At 41.3% G+C, this 22,169-nt stretch overlaps 1 protein-coding gene across 2 annotated transcripts in view; it reads right to left on the bottom strand.

Moving 5' to 3' along the window:
• Positions 1-22,169, bottom strand: part of LOC110502474 (SH3 and PX domain-containing protein 2A) — a 100,007-nt gene that overhangs the window by 5,712 nt on the left and 72,126 nt on the right. Inside the window, exons 8-12 of one of the 2 annotated variants that reach the window (XM_036959992.2) lie at positions 12,525-12,638; positions 9,626-9,709; positions 7,530-7,647; positions 7,037-7,398; positions 6,890-6,939 (exon numbers count right to left, since the gene is read on the bottom strand). In XM_036959992.2, the coding sequence (XP_036815887.2) occupies positions 6,890-6,939; positions 7,037-7,398; positions 7,530-7,647; positions 9,626-9,709; positions 12,525-12,638 (728 nt within the window). The remainder of the gene's footprint in view (positions 1-6,889; positions 6,940-7,036; positions 7,399-7,529; positions 7,648-9,625; positions 9,710-12,524; positions 12,639-22,169) is intronic. The other variant, XM_036959993.2, reaches the window with a different exon arrangement.

The following is a 22,169-nucleotide window of genomic DNA, read 5'->3' as shown; positions in this document are numbered from 1 at the left end:
CAGAGATGCAGCCAAGAGGCCCATGATCACTCTGGAGGAACTGCGGAGATCTACAGCTGAGGTGGGAGACTCTGTCCATAGGACAACAATCAGTCGTATATTGCACAAATCTGGCCTTTATGGAAGAGTGGCAAGAAGAAAGCCATTTCTTAAAGATATCCATGAAAAGTGTTGTTTAAAGTTTGCCACAAGCCACCTGGGAGACACACCAAACATGTGGAAGAAGGTGCTCTGGTCAGATGAAACCAAAATTGAACTTTTTGGCAACAATGCAAAACGTTATGTTTGGCGTAAAAGCAACACAGCTGAACACACCATCCCCACTGTCAAACATGGTGGTGGCAGCATCATGGTTTGGGCCTGCTTTTCTTCAGCAGGGACAGGGAAGATGGTTAAAATTGATGGGAAGATAGATGGAGCCAAATACAGGACCATTCTGGAAGAAAACCTGATGGAGTCTGCAAAAGACCTGAGACTGGGACGGAGATTTGTCTTCCAACAAGACAATGATCCAAAACATAAAGCAAAATCTACAATGGAATGGTTCAAAAATAAACATATCCAGGTGTTAGAATGGCCAAGTCAAAGTCCAGACCTGAATCCAATCGAGAATCTGTGGAAAAAACTGAAAACTGCTGTTCACAAATGCTCTCCATCCAACCTCACTGAGCTCGAGCTGTTTTGCAAGGAGGAATGGGAAAAAATGTCAGTCTCTCGATGTGCAAAACTGATAGAGACATACCATAAGCGACTTACAGCTGTAATCGCAGCAAAAGGTGGCGCTACAAAGTATTAACTTCAGGGGGCTGAATAATTTTGCACGCCCAATTTTTCAGTTTTTGATTTGTTAAAAAAGTTTGAAATATCCAATAAATGTAGTTCCACTTCATGAATGGGTCCCACTTGTTGTTGATTCTTCACTAAAAAAATACAGTTTTATATCTTTATGTTTGAAGCCTGAAACGTGGCAAAAGGTCGCAAAGTTCAAGGGGTGTGAATACTTTCGCAAGGCACTGTAACTAGTAATGCTGCAAGAAAGATTACAATCTCATCTTTCTTGAAAATATTTTTATAAATTGCCTAATGTACTCACTTTTTAGGACAAAAGCACAAGTACATAGTAAAAATATGATCAAAATATTAAAATATGAAATTGAGGATAGGTCTTGAAATGACTCAATAGGAATAGGACTAGGTCAACAAAAGTTGAGGAATAGGCCTTGAAATGACTCAAATGCTTTCTAAATATACGTAGTGTTAAAAATCCTCTCCCCCTGAGTATAGAGTTGCTTACATTTACTGAAAGTCTGCTGCAGTGGGAAGGATGCTCTCCCCCTCTGCCTTGGAGGTGTGAAGTGTCTGTTTACAGGTCACACCTCTGACCTTTCATGGGACCCTTGACCCGGCCCACCTTGACCATGAGCCAATAGGAACTTTAGGCCGAAACTGATGTAAGGGCGGTAAGTTGCCTACTGGTTAAAAGCGTTGGTTCAGTAACCGAAAGGTCGCTGGTTCGAATCCCCGAGCCGACAAGGTGAAAAATATGTCAATGTGCCTTTGAGCAAGGCACTTCACCCTAATTGCTCCTGTAAATCGCTCTGGATAAGAGCATCTGCTAAACACACAAAAAAAACGTTTTAAAAAAGGATAAGAATCAGGCCCATCCCGGGATCAAAAGTCAGTTTCATTTTTCCAGTGAAAGAGGTAGGCTACTCTACCACAACTGGACATTTCTATCGGCTCTTTTCTGCAAAGGATTCTAAACTCTGAACCTCCCTGGTGTCATGTGAATGCGTCGATGATGAGTAAAGTGATTCTCTTCACCCACCAGGTCATGTACATAATGTTGTTGAGGGTAATTAGCTTTTTACAATGGTTATTAAATGGCTATTACTTTGTACTTATACTTTACATTTTATTATTGTTATTTAAATGGTAGAACGTTTACATTGTTCTTCTGTGTGGTTTGTAGGTTATTAGCGAATTCCGGCAATAGCCATGTAAAAGTATGTGGACACCCCTTCAAATAGTGGATTCACCTATTACAGCCACACCAGTAGTTGACAGATGTATAAAACCAACATCTGCATCTTTTTCTTTCACAAGAGTTCTAAACCTATACTTGTTTTACGGAAACAGTATTTTTTACATTAGTTATCTTGTTGTTATTAGTTGTTATTATTCCCAACCTTCAGCTCCATTCGACCCCATCCCATCTATCTTTTAACACCATCCATATTGGATTCATGTTTGCCATTTCTTTTTCAACTGTGCATTGATGTTTCACAAAAGTTCTGAACCTTTCTCATAATTTTTTACAGATTGTAAATACAAAATATACACTTTTGCTAAAAGTATTATATTATTGATCGATTGACTATGACTTTTCAGATCACCCAGTAGTGCTATCTGCTCTGCAGAGTTAGCTCCAGGTAAATGTTGCAATTCTTCAGCCATTCCTACATCTATGACCAAAAACAAGCTACATTATGGACAGTAAAAAATGGTTGATTCTGTCTCTTCGCAGCAAAATCTGCAGAGCTGGAAAGATTGTATCCCCCATATATATAACATTCTACTGGTTGCAATAATTTTGTATGATAATTTAAAATGAACAATTCTAAGATTTCAATCTGATGTCGTTTTGTGTACCAGTTCATAAACACGTACCATGGAATCCGTACGTCGAAAATCTCTTCCCAACTATTTTGCAATCTATATGGCACAGCTTTAAATTATTTGGTCATTAAATGAAACTTGTATACTTTTTTATTTATCACTATTTTCTTTAACCAATTATGGTCTTTAATGCAGGGCCGACAGACAAGTTCCCTACTTTTTCCCACTTACACTTTCCTAAGTTTGGGTAGAGGAGACATTTCCATACATTTAAGTTAGCTGCATGTGTGACATAACTCCACCAGTCCTATTTATGATATAATTGACAAAGATTATACCATTTTTCACATTTTTTATAATTTCTTTTATCTATTACTATATTTGAGTTTAACAACAAGATTTGTTGTATTATTTGTTCAGTTTTTTTCTGGTGGATTAAATTGAAATTGCAACCAACTTTCTACGGCTTGTTGTCACGTTCGTCGTAATAATGGTCGGACCAAGCTGCAGTGCGATATGGTTTACACATCATTTATTAAAGTGAAAACTTAGAACAAAAAAAATAAAGAAACAAACAATGAACCGTGACTAACGAGATGCTATGTGCACTAACTCAAAACAATATCCCATAACACACAGGTGGAAAAAAATGCTACTTAAGTATGATCCCCAATTAGAGACAACTAGCCAGCTGCCTCTAATTGGGAATCATACCAAAACACCAACATAGAAAAAACAAACCAAAACCCCACATAGAAAATATAAACTAGACTAAACCCCTAGTCATGCTCTACCATAGAACATAAAGGCTTTCTATGGTCAGGACGTGACACTTGTTTTAAAAATAGTCGATATTTGGGAGATTATTTCCTTTTCAAATAACTGAATGTGCGAGGTTGTAATCTGAATAAAGGGAAAAAGGCCATTCTTGAACATAGGGTGAGACATTTTTATTAATTTGCTAGAGAACCAGTTCGAATTTAATTATAACTTTTGTTTGACTGAAGCCTTTAAAGTCTAATGTTTCAATATTTAATAATTTCTGCCCTCCGAATTCATATTCATTATATAAATAGGCCCATTTAATTTGAACTGTTCGCTAGGTGTAGGTAAGACCATAAGCAAATAGGTAAACTGGGATATGACTAAAGAGTTAATCAGGGTGATTTTTCCACAAATAGACAGGCATTTTCCTTTCCATGGTAGCAAGATATTATCTATTTTTGCTAACTTTCTATTAAAATATATTGGAGGAAGATCATGTATTTATTTGGGGATATGTATACCGAGCATGTCTACTTCACCATTAGACCATTTAATTGGTAAACTACACGGTAATGTAAAAGTTGTATTTTTAGTTATCCAATACATAATTTAGTACATTTATCACAATTTGGTTGTAATCCAGAGAGGTTAGAAAACGTATCTAAATCCTCTATGAGGCTGTGGAGGGATCCAAATTGTGGATTTAAAAGAAACCATGAATGATCAGCGTACAATGACACTTTTGTTTTTAAACCCTGGATTTCTAACCCCTTGATATTATTGTTGGATCTGATTTTAATAGCTAACCTTTCGAGGGCCATAATAAATACATATGCCGATAGTGGACAACCTTGTTTTACTCCTCAACAGTTTCAAACTTTCAGAAGTAGCCATTATTGTCACGACTTCTGCCGAAGTCGGTTCCTCTCCTTGTTCGGGCGGTGTTCGGCGGTCGACGTAACCGGTCTTCTAGCCATCGCCGATCCATTTTTCATGTTCCATTTGTTTTAGCTTGTTTTCACACACTTTCACACCTGGTTTCAATTCCCTAATTACGTGTTGTATATGTTCCCTCTGTTTCCCCCATGTCCTTGTTGGGAATTGTTTATTGTAAGTACGTTTGCATTGTGTGACTGGTGCGATACGGGTTTGGTGTCCATGTGTTTGCTGTTTTTTGAATGCCGGTAGTTATGTTTATTAAACGGCTCTGGCTATTTACCAAGTTCTGCTCTCCTGCGTTTGACTTCACTTCCACCAGTTACGCACCCCTTACAATTATATACTGTTTTACACCGTGCGTTATTATACATGATTTTAACCCATTATATAAGAGATTCTCCAAAATTGAAATGTTCCAGGCATTTATATATAAACTGCAGTCGTACTTTCTCTAAAGCCTTTTCAAAGTCAGCTATGAATAGCAGGCCTGGTTTCCCAGATTTTTCAAAGTGTTCTATTGTTTCCAGTATCTTAATTTATCGTCCATGTAAAAAACCTGTCTGATTAGAATTCATATCCGACAATACCTTTTTAATTCTATGCGCTATACATTTTGCTAGAATTTTGGCATCACAACACTGAAGTGTAAGAGCGTCAGACCTTCTTGTTGAGTGTCCAATAATCTACCATTTACATAGTAGTTGTTAAAACACGCTAATAACTCCTGCACTTGTTTGTTTAGTTGAGGTTATGGGCAAATTCCCTTAGAATGGGCCTCTATGGCCTAAAATGGCGTTTGTCTAACAGCCTGGCTGTTATTTTACTGTTACTGCTGCTATTGTTGCTGGGGTTTATAGCCATTATCATTGCACTCTATGCACAATTTATATCATGTTTACTGCTATTTATAAGTTATTATTGCTGGTTTATAGTTATTACCTTTGCACTTCATAAGACAATTATACACTGTTTACCACTGTTAGCTAATTGCTAAGGCTACTAGCAATCCCGGATCCGGGAGCGTAATCATAGCCTCAAATGAATTAGCATAACGCAGCGGACATAAATACCCCTAGAAACTTTTCTATTCATGAAAATCGCAAATGAAATATATTCAAACACAAGCTTAGCCTTTTGTTAATCACACTGTCATCTCAGATGTTCAAAATATGCGTTACAGCCAACGCTAGACAAGCATTTGTGTAAGTTTATCATGGCATAATGCTATGCTAGGCTCTGCTGGCAGCAGGCAACATTTTCATGAAAATAAGAAAAGCAACCAAATTAAATAATTTACCTTTGAAGAACTTTGGATGTTTTCACTCAGGAGACTCCCAGTTAGATAGCAAATGTTCCTTTTTTCCCAAAATATTATTTTTGTAGGCGAAATAGCTCCCGTTTGTTCATCATGCTTGGCTGAGAAATCGACCGGAAAATGCTACCACTACAACGGCGAACATTTTTCCAAATTAGCTCCATAATATCGACAGAAACACAGCAAACGTTGTTTAGGATCAATCCTCAAGGTATTTTTAACATATATATTCGATAATATATCTGTCGAGGCAATTGGTTTCTCATAAGAAGCGATTGGAAAAATGGCTACCTCAGTATTTTACTCAAGATTTTCTGCGGGAGACACCATTTCAAAAAATGCGGCACTTCCTGGTTGGATTTTTATCTGGGTTTCGCCTGGAACATCAGTTCTGTGGCACTCACAGACAATATCTTTGCAGTTTTGGAAACGTCAGAGTGTTTTCTTTCCAAAGCTGTCAATTATATGCATAATTATATGCATAGTCGAGCATCTTTTCGTGACAAAATATCTTGTTTAAAACGGGAACGTTTTCACCCAAAAATTAAAATAGCGCCCCCTTACACCAAGAGGTTAAAGCTAATTGCTTGATTAGTACTGCTAGTCATTTGCCATTACTGCTAAGCTATGCTACTCTGTTACTATTACCTGCTCCCTCATGCTAATTGTTTTATGCTATGCTATTTCACGTTAGGCTATGCTAATACATCCTAGTTTGTACTAGTGTTAAACCATTGCTGCTAGTTGTTATTGTCATTATGCTACTGTATAATATGCCATATTGCTGCTTATGTCATTATTACTCATCATCTGCTATTACATAGTATTTACACCTAGCCATAAACCTTTTAACACATATTTCCCGTTTTTTTGCATTTCTCAGTATACCATTCATTTAACTACACCATAAAGCTGTGTGTGTCTGAGGCAATAAAAGGGTTGAACTTGAGTCCATGTCCTGATTGTCACTGTGCCTCTAACTGGGTACCAAGAGTGATTGTCCCTTATCTAAACCGGCACCTTCATTTTCGGAGTCCATCACCAGTTGGTGGCGCTGTTTTTCATATAGTAACAATCAAATTATAAATGACTAACTACAAGATTCCACCTTCCTCATAACTGTAAAATAGAAATGATCATATTTAGTGAGAGTACAAAATTGGCATAATTTTCTGTACAGTAAAATTATGATCGCCCCCTATTTAGGGGACTTTACATCTATAGAGGATTTATGATTTGTTTCATACTGACCAGAGTTGCATCTCTGCGAGGAGGTGGCTTTTGTCTGAGGATTGGGGAGCCTAGAGAGAACCAAATTTGATAGATATAACATTTTGTGAGTGTATTAGTTTAACAAACCGTTATAACTTCCAATTCAGTCTCTGAATGACAACTCACCGATATCTATTCTGTGAGGAGCGATGCGGGCTATGACTGGAGAGACTGGTTCTACTTTGCCCTTAACATCCACCAGTGCGGCACCAGGGCTGAAGTCCGAGCTAGAGCAGGGTATGGGCAGGCTGATCTGCCTCTTGACCAGGGAGGGGGTGGTTAGGGGGTTGTCCTCTGGCTGGCCATCTGTCTGCACGTCCTTCTCACTCAGGGCCTTCTTGTTCAGCAGGTTGCTGATCTCCATGATGTTGCTGATTATCTCCACTGGGCCAGTCAAAGGGGTCTTCGTATTACTACTACGGGGAGAGAAGTCCTCCATCACCTTCTTCAGGTAGGAGGCCGGGGCCCAGCCCTCCTTATCCTGGTACCTGGGGATAGGAAGAGAGAATGGAAGGAAAGGGGAGAAAGGGGTGGTCATGAGTGAGAATAACCATAATTGAGAGACAGTATAAACAGGCAACAGTTTATATTGTGGTTGGAGCACAAATCATGGCCTTACCTGATGAACCACCAACCCTCCAGGTTCTTCTGGATGACCTCCACGATGACTCCTTTCTCAAAGGCGATCTCATCCTTTCCCTCGCTGGTGTATGGCTGCACCGTCATATACTTCTCCTCTGTCGGGCCACAGAGAGAACGTGGGAACACAGAGTCTCACGTCAGTTTCAAATGTCCTATACTGCTTCAAAAACAAAACATTACTCAAAGAAATGAAAAATATGTCAACGTTTTATAGGAGGAACTGTAACGATTGTAGAAACACCTCTGCGTGAGTGAAAGTAAATAAAGACATACTGCATATTGGCTTGAAGCATAGAATTCTGTGTGCAGTTCTGATGTGATTGATTCTGTCAGATCCACAAAGATATCCAGCATTTTACCATCAAAGGCTTTAAATAATCGGGGAAACTCTAATTAACAATATGATGTCCCTCACTTCATACTGTAAATGTCTTCCTGCAGCAACTGATAATTACATTGCCTTTATGTCATGATTGCTAATTACTAAGTGTAAATATGGGACAAAATAAACTCAAACACTGATCTCTTGAAATGGTGAAAACAGTTCTAATGACAGAGTGGACTAATGGTGTGGTAGCGGTCAGCCTCTGTAAACTTAGCAGATGATAGAGAACAGAGATGCCATCTTGATTTGTAATTTCCCAAAAGGCCAGAGTACTTCCTGTCATTAAAGACCAGAGGTCTCATCTCATCACACCGTAAAACACAGACAAGCGGAGGGAACACAGCCCAATGGTGTAGAGAGGAGATGTCCTATTTGCATGCTAAGACTGGAATGACTGGATTCCTATCTGATATCTAATAACTCTCTCCTTTCCTCAACTCCTGTTGAGTCTCAATCAGGGATTTATAAGGACTGAATAAGGATACAGTAAAAATATATTTTACTTGCAAAGAAATAAGACGATGTAGGGCCTTGTAAATAAAACCGAAAAGGCCACTTCCTGAATGCTTTGTTTTCCCCTGCACTGACTTATGGGACTTCCAGTCTCTCTGTTTAAGACTTGGTAGGGCACTCCCTACAGGGGCCTACAGTGGGGGGAACCTCTGAATAAGATATTATGTTAACCACAACATGCATCGCCTGCATAACTTTTAGAAACAATTTTCCTGCAGTCAGCGCTATTACTGCTTTTTTCCCCACAGGCAAGATTTAGTTCCTGCAGTTGAAAAAGTTATTTTTACTCCAGAGGCTGGTCGTTTTTATGCGCGCTGTGGACACTGTTGCCAAGCACAAACCTTGGGCTGGACTCAAATAGCCTATCCTCACTCCGCTGTCAGCAATCCAACCCGCATCCCTTGTCAAAAAAACCTGTCTCGAGGCAAGTGTAATGTGTGCAAGCACAAACACTTTTCACTGCAAGCACAAACACTTTCACTCTTACTCCAACAGATGAATACAATTCTTCATTAGCCTGATCCGTCGGTAGACCTGCTTGCTCTAAACACCTCTAGTTGATAAACTGGCTTTAAATAGTCTGGCTTTTTTTAAAATAGTCTGGCTTTTTAGCTCTTTTGAAAAGTACATACAGTATTGTGTACATGTTTAATTTGGCTCATAACAAAGCCAACTAAAGTAGCAAAATATTGAATGCGGCCTACCAACTTGTAGATTGCTGTGATTCTATAGCTGTAATTCAGAAAAGTTTGGAGTTGCACATAGCCGTTAATTAAAATAAACCGCTTACATGACACAATCTTTTCCAACACTACCGCATTCAAGTGCAGAAACTGAGTAACAACAAGATGGTCAATGTTTTCCGATGTTTATCTTCTAGCAAAAGGTCAAACCTGTAACTCCTGAAAGCCACCATTGTGGATGTAAAAAACAATTTAGCATTGTAATGACATATCTCTACTGTTAACTAGCTGGTTTATAACGATGTTAGTGGTTATTGGGTGTGGATCATGATGGCGTAGAAGACAGCATACGACACAAACCAAGACATTAGGCATCAGGTATGAAAGATAAGACAGGACAAGGTACAGTGGGTTCAGGAAAATGGGACTTCAGAGAATAGAAGGACGAGCAGTAAAGGAGGAGGAGGAGTTCGGCGCCCTGTCTCTGATCACCTCGGCTCTGCTGCCTGCTGACCATTCCCCCCAGGGTCCATCTCCGGTCCAGCCTCTTCAGATGGGCCTTACGGTGCTTAGTGACTGACCCACGCACATGGTGACGAGACACATACACACACACAAATTGGCAGATAAACAGAAAAGACACACTGTACAAACAACATGGAATCAACTAAAGAACCGACTTGAGTTACTTACATGGCGAACATGGAAACAACAACACCGCATTACATTAGAAGGACTGGTGGATGAAGCGGGTGAATGCACGTTACACAGGAAATGCCAACTATGGACAGATTCTCTGTGGCTTGTAATTAGTGTGGTTATTATCATGGTTTTCCCATCCTGTAGTGCACGAGCATCTGGGGCACACATTGCTGCTTGGGAATGCCATCCAATTAATAGACCAGCTGAATTCTTTTGCCAGCAGCTCTATGCCAGGTCTATAATTGTTGATTGTTTTTGTTAGTTAAATGCAGGAGATGGGAATGATATTTTGTCAAATGCCAACACTATAAACGGCAGGGCTTATAAAAATATCTAATTCAAAAAAAGCTTCCCATCACTCAACCAGAGCACTAATCTCGAAGATGAACAGGCAGTTCAGATTTCAGGGCAAATGTACATTTATTGAAAAAAAGGAAATAAAAGAAGTCCCTGTTCAAAAATATACAACAACTGCTCCTCCAGAACACGAATGTCATGATGAAATATGACCACCCTAAGTAGGAACATGTCCCAGTGTTATTCATTTATGTGACAGTCTTCCCAATGAGGGACAGATTCACCATTAGACTGTCATAGCCTCCAAACATCAACATCTTCAGCTAAAGCCATATTCAACACAGCAAAAAAAAAGAAACGTCCCTTTTTCAGGACCTTTCAAAGTCTTTCAAAGATAATTTGTAAAAATCCAAATAAATTCACAGATCTTCATTGTAAAGGGTTTAAACACTGTTTCCCATGCTTGTTCAATGAACCATAAACAATTAATGAACATGCACCTGTGGAACAGTCGTTAAGACACTAACAGCTTACAGACTGTAGGCAATTAAGGTCACAGTTATGAAAATTTAGGACACCAAAGAGGCCTTTCTACTGACTCTGAAAAACACCAAAAGAACGATGTCCAGGGTCCCTGCTCATCTGCGTGAACGTGCCTCAGGCATGCTGCAAAGAGACATGAGGACTGCAGATGTGGCCAGGGCAATAAATTGCAATGTCCGTACTGTAAGAAACCTAAGACAGCGCTACAGAGAGACAGGACGGACAGCTGATCATCCTCGCAGTGGCAGACCACGTGTATCTGCGCAGGATCAGTACATCCGAACATCACACCTGCGGGACAGGTACAGGATGGCAACAACAACTGTCCGAGTTACACCAGGAACGCACAATCCCTCCATCAGTGCTCAGACTGTCCGCAATAGGCTGATAGAGGCTGGACTGAGGGCTTGTAGGCCTGTTGTAAGGCAGGTCCTCACCAGACGTCACTGGCAACAACGTCGCCTATGGGCACAAAGTCGCTGGAACAGACAGGACTGGCACTTGTGGGGTTTGTGTAAATGTGAAAATCCAGAAAGCTGTCACGCTAACAGACATCTTAATTACTCTCCAAAAATGTTTTATACAGAATGGATATGCATTCTGTATGCAGGCCTAGGGAGGAAGAACTATAGAGGTTCATTCAATGCAGCATGTGCTCTCTCCTCTCTCCTTCAGTCAGAAGATCTACAGTGCCAGGAGTAATGTGGGTCACAGTGTTTTGGAGTCGACACTCAGTACTATAATGCTGTTTTAACCAGAGTGCTAGAAAATGTTAATGTTTGTTTGGAAGTCAATGATTTCAGTCCTTAAAGTGTATTCTTTCCAAACTACATGAAATGCATTAGGGAGGTACTGCAGGTATGTAATTATGCCTACTGTAAAAATAATGACCAATACAGTCATGACCTTTTACACAATATTAGCACTCTGAGTGTGAGCGACAGGAGAGTGAAAATGTTAAGGCACTAACCGTAAAGCAACTCTCGATATTGGGAATGGCTAGATTATGACATAGCTTGGACTGCCACACAACGACATTATAGTCTTACCCATGCTGTGTGTTTTGGGAAAGGCTGGTCTAATGACTGTATGAGTGGATCCCAATTTTATATCATCCTGATCATTTGGCAAACAACCCTCTTGCTTAGGTGTGTTTCTTGTCAGATTCGTAGGTTTTAATGCAGAATATAGCAGCATTCAACCATTGCACAGACAGAGCAACATTCATCAATATCTTCTAGTTTTGTTTCATAATCAGTCTGTATAAACTGACATGATTTATCTCAGGGCCCGGAATAATTATCTTCAGACATGACTTGGCTAGTGACTGACTCACATAAACAAACTCCTCACAGCTCAATCCATACAGTGAACCAAACATGCACCTCTTTCATTCGTTTAGCATCCTAAACTCCAAGGAGGTAACCTCGTTTTAGAATTGCATTGAATTTCTACACTGATACTGTAGAGTACAGTACGTCACTCAGTGCACCTCAACCCGGAATTGTGGCTTAGGCCCTGACACTCCTTCTCCAGGGCTGACTCTGGAGCTTGTTCAGGGGTGTTTATAGTGGCAGCAGCACAAAGAAGGTTGTTCACACTGGGGGAAAGTCGGACGTTAACGTCAGTCGGTGGTGGGTCGGGGGTGGTAGTCAGACTACTGCACCCATTTAGAGATGGGGGTAGTGGGGGTACAGCGGTCTTGTAGGTTGTGGGATATTGCACATCCACAAATTTCACCCAGTTGCTGGAAGTGATGAAAGCTGGTCTGTTTTGTGGTGCAGCTTGTATACTGTATTCTGGATGTTAAGTTTTTCTTCCTATATTCACAGCGGTGTGGAGCTCTTACCTTCCCTGGACTTGGAGGCGCCCAGCTCCAGGTCATCTCGTGTGTTGCTGTGGGTATTCAGATATGTGGCAGGGACCCAGCCCTGCTCCTCCGCTGTACTGACAAACCACCAGCCTGGGGGCACAGAGAGAGGGATGTCAATTGAGATTTTGTGTGGTGCTTGTCGACTAGGACAGCATCTTTCAGTATGGTTTATAATCTTATTAATGACTTTAGAGAAGTGTTCCTCCTCCATTTCAGGAATCATGTTTGTTCTAGTTAATAGACCCTGATTCAAAAATATTCCTTGGATGACTGGGGTGGTTGAAAAACTAATGGATATAGAGAAAACATGAACTATTCTCTATCACCGACAGGTTCTCTAATCAAAATCAAATAAAATCTAATGTTATTAGTCACATGCTTTGTAAACAAAAGGTGTAGACTAACAGTGAAATGCTTACTAATGGGCCCTTCCCAACAATCCAGAGAGAAAATATAAATAATAGAACAATTATAACATGTGGATATAATAATAATAACGCAAGGGTTATAAATATGTCATGTGTGGAGCATTTCATAAAGAAAACAGTGTAGGCCTAATATAGAGTAGTTAACTTAATAAAAATGTATACAAAATAAAAAGGCAATTACCCCCCTCGCCCTACCGTCGGCTCACTCTCGCTCCAGTTACTACTTAAATCAGATGCACGAGTAGACGTACATAATTACACATGTCTATATCCATGAATTCATCAGACTCTAGGTAAGTAAGTAGGCGTAGGTAAGGTGGTTGTTATCAGCTTTGTACAAGCAACTGTCTCGTGAGCGCTGAGCCAAAGGCAGCAGTTGCTAGGATATTCACACACAGAGGGGCTGTATCGCATTAATGGAAATCAGGGCAGAACTGCCGGTTTTGACTTGCATAAGTGACTTTTCACAGCAGGTTAGGATAATTAACGTATCAGGTTAGGATAATTAGGTTAAGGTTAGGAAAAGGGTTAGGGGTTAGCTAAAATAGTCCCTGATGCGACTCGAACATCTAGCTACAACCTAGCTTGCCCTGCGAACAGTCTTGGTTTCCACTAATGCGATGGTGCCACAGAGTGGGGACAGACGAGCAGCTAACAGAGGAAGTTATTTATGATTTCTGCGCTTAAAAGTTAGAATGGGAAGGGAGTGATTTTATCGGGATGGGACAGGAAATTTACAGGGTTATATAAATGTTGCGGGATCGGGACAGCACAGGAAACAAATTGACAGGACAAGAGGGGACAGGAATGACTTTTCACTCCTGTGTCAATCTCTAGTATACACTACCCTCTATTGCGCCTTACTGCCAAGCAGTTGCCATACCAAGAGGTGATGCAACCAGTCAACATTCTCTCAATGGTGCAGCTGTAGAACCTTTTGAGGATCTGAGGACCCATGCCAAACCTTTTCAGCCTTGTGAGAGGAAAGAGGCATTGTGGTACATTCTTCATAACTGTGTTGGTGTGTGTGGACCATGAACATTTCTTAGTGATGTGGACACAGAGGAACTTGAAGCTCTCAAACTGCTCCACTACAGCCCATTAATGTGGATGGGGGAATATTTGACCCTCCATCTCTTGAAGTCCACAATCAGCTCCTTTGTCTTGCTGACGTTTAGGGAGACGTTGTTGTCCTGGCACCACACTGCCAGCACACTGCCAGGACCACACTGACTTCCTCCCTATAGACTGTCTCATCATCTGTGATCAGGCTAACCACTGTGGTGTCATCAGCAAACTTAATGATGGTGTGTGAGTCAAGCGAGGCCACACAGACGTAGGTGAACAGGGAGTGCAGGAGGAGACTAAGCATGCCCCTGAGGGGCCGCCGGGTTGAGGGTCAGAGTGGTGGATGTGTTGTTGCCCTCACCACCTGGGGAAGGTCAGTCAGAAAGTCTAGGATCCAGTTGAAAACGGGAGGTGTTCAGTCCCAGGGTCCTGAGCTTAGTGAGCTTGGAGGCCAATGGTGTTGAATGCTGAGCTGTCTGTCCCCGCTGGTGCTGAACAGCGTTCCTCTTGTACAGGTGGAAGAGGGCAGTGTGAAATGTAATAGAGATTGTGTCACATGTGGATCTGTTGGGGCAGAATGTGAATTGGATTGGGTCCAGGGTGTCTGGAATGATTTTGTTGATGTGAGCCATGACCAGCTTTTGAAAGCATTTCATGGCTCCAGATGTGAGTGCTGTCATTTAGACAGGTTAACTTGGCATTCTTGGGCACAGGGACTATAATGGTCTGCTTCAAACTTGTAGGTATTACAGATTTGGTCAGGGACAGGTTGAAAATGTCAGTGAAGACACTTGCCAACTTGAGTACGCATCCTGGTAAACCATCTGGCCCTGCGGCCTTGTGAATGTTAACCTGTTTAAAGGTCTTGGTTCAGTGTTGCTTGCCTCGAAGCAAGCGTAGAAGGAATTTAGCTCATCTGGCAGGATCGCGTCACTGGGCAGCTGGCGGATGGGTTTCCCTTTGTAACCTGTGATAGTTTGCAAGCCCTGCCACATCCGACAAGCATCAGAGCCGGTGTAGTAGGATTCAATCCTGTATTGAGGTTTTGATTGTTTGGTGGCTCGTCAGAGATTACTTTTAAGCATCCGGATTAGTGTCACGCTCCTTGTCACGCTCCAGCTTGTTCTCTAGAGATTGTACATTCGCCAAAATAATGGAGGGTGGGGGAGTGTTTACTTACTCGCCGTCTTAGTCTCGTCAGGGAGCTCGCTCGTTTGCCTCTCTGGCGTCGCCTTTTCCGCTTTAGAATCCCGGGGATTAGGGCCTGGTCTGGAATGAGCAGTACATCCACAGCTGTTGACTCGTTGAAGTAGAAATATTTATCCAAATCGAGGTTAGTGATCACTGTTCTGATGTCCAGAAGCTGTTTTCGGTCATAGGAAATCACACAAAACAGCAGAATTGGTCACGAACTCGTTAGACGGCAGCTATACAGCTCTGCAGCGCCATCCTAGCCTTAAAGCCAACAGCATCAAAGGGAGGACAGTGTGGTTTTGGATGTCCTTGTGATGATTTAAATCTCGATTTAGCCTCGTTACCCCTGAAATCGGTGGGACGTAACTGGTACAGTAGCTCAAATCTCCATTATCATTGTCTTGCTTGATATGATTGAATTCCTTGGGATATGACTGCATTATTCAGTCATTTGGATTCTAGACAAAGGTCTGGGTGAAAGATACAGTATTGAGCATACACAGGACAGCTTCATCTAAAAATAAAGTAAGAAAATATTGAAGTTTGAAGTGCATGGGAATAAATTAGTATTAGATTAACAGTGAGATGTACGTTCCAAGGCCTTGTGAGTCATTTCATGCTTAACTTGGCACATTTGAGTCAATTTCAGTCACTCAGTGGATGTGAAATAATACACAGACCAGTGTTTTCAGTGCCTGAATGGCTACAGACAGTAACCTAACACCTTGATCGTTGCACCAACCCCAAGGGCTAGTTTTTCAAAACCTTTTTTGGGGGGTTCAGAATGATCCGGATTCTGTAATCATATTTCATGCTATCCAGGATCAGATAAATCTGGCTGCTTATAAGCCGTTTTTTCCCCAGAAAATAATCATATAGGATCATTCTGATCCAGATACCACAACATCAAGATCACAGAATCCAGTTCTTCAGTGCTTTAAACAGGCCTACACCATGCCATCTACTGGACAGGTTGTGGTACTATTTCAACCTGGGGAAACAGAAATGAGTAACTACACTGAACAAAAATATAAATGCAACATGTAAAGGGTTGGTCACATGTTTCATGAGCTGAAGAAAATATCCCAGCAATTTTCCACGTGCACAAAAATAATATCTCTCTCAGATTTTGTGCACAACTTTGTTTACATCCTTGTTAGTGAGATGTTCTCCTTGACCAGAAAATCCATACACCTGACAGGTGTGGAATATAAAGAAGCTGATTAAACAGCATCAGCATGATCATTACACAGGTGCACCTTGTGGGGGGGGGGACAATAAAAGGCCACTTTAAAATGTGCAGTTTTGTCACACAATGAGTGTGCAATTGGCATGATGACTGCAGGAGCTGTTGCCTGAGAACCATAAGCTGCCTCCAACGTTGTTTTAGCGAACTTGGCAGTACTTCCATCGGTCTCATAACTGCAGACCACGACAGGCCAGGACTACCACATCCAGCTTTTTAACTTGTGGGATCGTCTGAAGAGGGTTGGTGGGGGGGTTGCTGAGGAATATTTCTGTCTGTAATAAAGCCCTTTTTCTGGGGGAATATTCCTTCTGATTGGCTGGGCCTTGCTCCCCGTGTGGGTGGGCTTGGCTGCGTGTTTGGGTGGGCCTATGCCCTCCCAAGCCCACCCATGGCTGCACCCCTGCCCAGTCATGTGAAATCCATAGATTAAGGCCTAATGAATTTCTTGCAATTGACTGATTTCCTTATATGAACTGTAACTCAGTAAAATAATTGACATTATTGTATATTGCATTTATATTTTTGTTCACTATACATGAATAAAGGTACCTTGAAATTTTTTTTGCCTGCATATCACTTATAATTATGTAGATTCCCTAAGACTTCCGGGGCCGACAGAGATGGCCGCCTCGCCTCGCGTTCCTAGGAAACTATGCAGTATTTAGTTTTTTTATGTGTTATTTCTTACATTGATACCTCAGGAAATGTTAGGTTTTATTACATACAGTCGGGAGGAACTATTGGATATAAGAGCAACGTCAACTCACCAACATTACGACCAGGAATACGACTTTCCCGAAGAGGATCCTCTGTTTGGTCCACCACCCAGGACAATGGATCGGATGCCAGCAGGCGACCTAAAACAACGGCGCCGCAGAACGGGCAGACGGAGCGGTCTTCTGGTCAGGCTCCGTAGATGGGCACATCGCACACCGCTCCCGAGCATACTACTCGCCAATGTCCAGTCTCTTGACAAGAAGGTAGACAATATCCGAGCAAGAGTTCAGAGACTGTAACATTCGTTGTTTCACGAAAACATGGCTCACTCGAGCCATGCTATCGGAGTCAGTACAGCCATTTGGATTCTTCACGCATCGCGCCGACAGAAACAAGCATCTCTCTGGTAAGAAGAAGGGCGGGAGTGTATGCCTTATGATTAACAAGACGTGGTGTGATCATAACAACTTACAGGATCTCAAGTCCTTTTGTTCACCTGAATTCTCTTCGATCATAATCATAGTCGTGTATATCCCCCCCCCAAGCAGACACATCGACGGCCCTGAAAGAACTTCATTAGACTCTATGTAAAATGAAAACCACATATCCTGAGGCTGCAGTTATTGTAGCTGGGCATTTTAACAAGGCTAATCTCAAAACAAGGCTCCCCAAATTCTATCAGCACATCGAAAACAGCTTCTATCTCAAGGCCATCAGACTGTTAAACAGCCATCACTAACATTGAGTGCTCAACATACTGACTCAACTCTAGCCACTTTAATAATGGAAAAATGGATGTAATAAATGTATCACTAGCCACTTTAAACAATGCCACTTTAAATAATGTTTACGTACCCTACATTCCTCATCTCATGTGTACATACTGTATACCATCTACTGCATCTTGCCTATGCCGTTAGGCCATCACTGATTCACGTATTCTTATGTACATATTCTTATTCATTCCTTTACACTTGTGTGCATAAGGTAGTTGTTGTGAAATTGTTAGGTTAGATTACTTGTAAGATATTACTGCATGGTCGGAACTAGAAGCACAAGCATTTCGCTACACTCGCATTAACATCTGCTAACCATGTGTGTGTGACAAATAAAATGTGATTTGATTTGAGTTGCATTTATTTGACACTTAACATAACTTACCACATACCTTACTGCAGTCAATTTAACATAATTAACCTTTGGATTTGATATGTAATAACGTTTTTGAAGCCTCCTCAACTTAGTTACATTGACATTTCTTAGTTGTAGTGCCTGTCACCTTTCCAAATCCACCTTGAATACACCCTTCTAGTGGGATCAAAATATTCATTATTTTTGGGATCAAAACAATCCTAATCACCTACAAAGGGGCGGCAGGGTAGCCTAGTGGTTGGAGCGTTGGACTAGTAACCGAAAGGTTGCAAGTTCGAATCCCCGAGCTGACAATGTACAAATCTGTCGTTCTCCCACTGTTCCTAGGCCATCATTGAAAATAAGAATTTGTTCTTAACTGACTTGCCTAGTAAAATAAAGGTAAAATAAAAAATAAACAATTCCTGATTAAAGATCAGATTGGATTACTAAATCCTTATCCCTATCCGGAGGATCAGAATGTGGATAGGGTAAGGTCCATATCTGGAGAAATAGAATCCCATTTTTCAGTTTTGAAAAACTGAATTCTAAAATTAAATCCTATCCGATAGGGGTAATCCGATCAGATAACTTTTTGAAAAACCAGCCCCTTGGCTGCTGCCACATAGGCTTTTCAACACCATTTCTAGGTCGCCTAGCTCTGGAGAGGTCATGGCTGTTCTCTGCAGGAGAGTGAAATGACAAAACCCCTCGAAAATGGGCCTTCTGAATGGAGCAGCAGTCTCAGGCACTACATCACAGTACTTGAGGTGTCACTACAGACACAGGTTTGATCCCGGCCTGGGGCACAGACCCATAAGGCGGCGCACAACTGGCCCAGCGATGTCCGAATTAGGGGAGGGTTTGGCCGGACGGGATGTCCTTGTCCCATCGCGCTCTAGCGACTCCTGTGTCTGGCCGGGCGCGTGCATACTGACACGGTCACCAGTTGTACGGAGTTTGCTCCGACACATTGGTGCGGCTGGCTTCTGGGTTAAGCAAGCGGTTTGTCAAGAAGCAGTGCGGCTTGGCAGTGTTGTCTTTCGGAGGATGCATGGCTCTCGACCTTCGCCTCTCCCGAGTCCGTACTGGAGTTGCAGGGATGGGACAAGACTGAAACTAACAATTGGATATCACAAAAAATGTATTACAAATAAACCAAGGCAAACCTTCTCTGTGATGTGGCGCTCCACGAATGCTCTATTTGTTGTGGAAAGCAGAATCCAAGATGGCCAACAGCTCTTCACATCCCCCATTATGAAGACTGGAGGGTTCACTGGAAATGCAATCACACATGCTTCAGCAGCAGTGTTACTTTAGATTGACATTGTGTGGGTCTACATACTAGAAGGCCTTGCTGTTTGGATCTGGCCCTGCGCCCCCGCATTGGCAAAGGCTCAAGGCCCTAACAAGCCATGTAATGTGTTAAATTTTTACACCAAGGCTGTGGCTTCATACAAACCCGGTGCCAAGAAATTAAATGGAGAACGGAGAGCTAAAATAAATGTCTACAGTACTTTGGACTGGAGCCTTTCAACTGCTGAGGTGTGCAGTATCTCCCTGACAATGCAGAGTCTGGAGTGTGTTAATGCGCTTATTAAATGGATTGCAACATTTTATTTGTGAGAATTCCCTCTCAAATGTACTATTTCTTTCAAAAAAATTTAGCTAGCATTCTTTGGACACGAGAGTGCGGTTAACTTTTGACATTAACGTAACCCCCACCACTCCTCTGACTGTTGCCGTGTCACTATGCCACATAGAACAAGTATTCCCATAATGCCCATGATGACAGAACTATAATATTAGCCTCAGTCTGCTACCCACCTGGCTAGCCAGCTATAGTAGTAGGAAAAATGTAATGGCTTTGCCTCTTCCTCTCTGTTGGCTGGCTAAAGTCACTTCACTTCGTAAACAACAGGTGTAGACTAACAGTGAAATGCTTACTTACGGGCCCTTCCCAACAATGCAGAGAGAGAGAAAATAGAGAAATAATAGAAAAGTAATAACATGTAATAATACAAGTAATAAATACACAATAAATAATAATAACTTGGCTATATACATGGGGTATCAGTACCAAGCTGATGTAGAGGGGTACGAGATAATTGAGGTCTTGCTAGCTAATATGGGAAATATGGGAATAAGGTATAGGAATGTGGTACCTTAATTTGAAAGCACATTTGAAAGTTAGACATATGAATATACATTATGGCCACTTTAATAAGGCAGCCACACAACCCACCGAATGTCGATCTGCTGTTCATCTACCATTCGTTCGCTGAGGTGTGTTTTAGGGACCACATTTTCATGCAATTCTACACGTAGAATTGGTTTGCAAATTATAGCTGGCAATCTGTTCAGAGGTGCTAAGCGGTTAAAAGCAGTTAAGAGCGTTGGGCCAGGAACCAAAAGGTTACTGGTTTGAAACCCTGAGCCGACTAGTAGAAAAATCTGCCAATATGCCCTTGAGCATGGCACTTAACCCTAATTGCTCCTGTAAGTCACTTTGAATAAGAGCAGTTGCTAAATGACTAAAATGTGCATGCCTGCGTGTCTGTCCCTTAAGATGTTTGAGTAAATACACTCTGTTATTGATGGCTATGACTGCCTCTACTTTATTTTTCAACCTTGTTCTCATATGGTCTTAGGCTGAGTTCACTGCACCTCAAAAGAGGCAACACAAGTATATTTCCTTGCCAATGCAGGTTTATAACACACAGGCGTGAATTACAGAGAACCTGAAAATTGTCTCTGGTCTTTCAGTAATGAATAAATGTTAATATATCAGTGCTACAACTGTTTTTGTTGCATTTTCTTGACCAAATTAAAGAGACAGAAACATACATTTAAAGATGAACCCCCTGAAAATGAATTGGTGACATGTATGAAAATGTGGAACTGAGTAGACATTCAGCTGTTGAAAGGTGAGATATGCACATTTTCCGTATCCCAGGATGTGTGTGTGTGTGTATATGCATGTGCATTTTTGTGTGTATTATGTATCATTTGATACATTGACCAGCAGGGCTGGGACTGGACCCAACGCGGAGGAAGTGGAGAGATATTATACGACTACACCTACATCTGTGTCTTTATCTGTGTCTGTCTATCTACCATATGTCTGTCATCTCCATTAACATCCTCATCTGTGTCTGTGTCTGTGTCTTCTGCAGCTGTACGAATCTTTATCATCTGTGTCTCAAGTCTGCGTTACTAGCTGTGCTGAGGAAGTAATGGATCAAGTAAATATTATTTCCTTTCTATACTGTAGTTCTCAAGAACGAGCTTTTAAGAGAAATTGCAAGGATCCATTGGTTCACTGACAGATAAACATAACAAACAACATTCACTTGAATTAGGAGCAATTTCATAATGTTTATGTTCAGGTCCATGCAGTGCTTTTCTCCTCATCTAATCACTGAGTTAACAATACAAAACAACATATGTGATTGCACTGCAAAGAAACCATGATACAACTCAGGACAGGACAAATAAATGTTGTAAACAGAGTTTACACTGGATGTACTAAATTAAAGGATGTGGTTGCCAACTATCTAATTAGGCTTTCGCCTGGATGAAATGTTGACGTCAGTCTCATTTACACAGCCAAAAACACTAACAAACACTTTTGAAAAAAAAGTTTCTTTGTTTTGTTTACAGAGAAAATGAATCATAAAAAAATGACGATAATTATGTAAGCCGTGTGTGTCGTAATTTGGCTCTAGGGTGAAAAGGAAAGTGGTACTGCTACAGTAAGGATGGATATTCCTTGAAAGGAAAAAGTGGAGCAAGTGAACAGATGTTTGGCTCAGACTTCAAAGTGATAAACCT

The sequence above is a fragment of the Oncorhynchus mykiss genome, chromosome 23 (genome assembly GCF_057628025.1).
Source record: "Oncorhynchus mykiss isolate SJ-2025 chromosome 23, ASM5762802v1, whole genome shotgun sequence".
Lineage (NCBI taxonomy): Eukaryota > Metazoa > Chordata > Actinopteri > Salmoniformes > Salmonidae > Oncorhynchus > Oncorhynchus mykiss.
The sequence above is the reverse complement of the archived record's forward strand: the minus strand, read 5'-3'. Positions and strand labels throughout refer to the sequence as shown.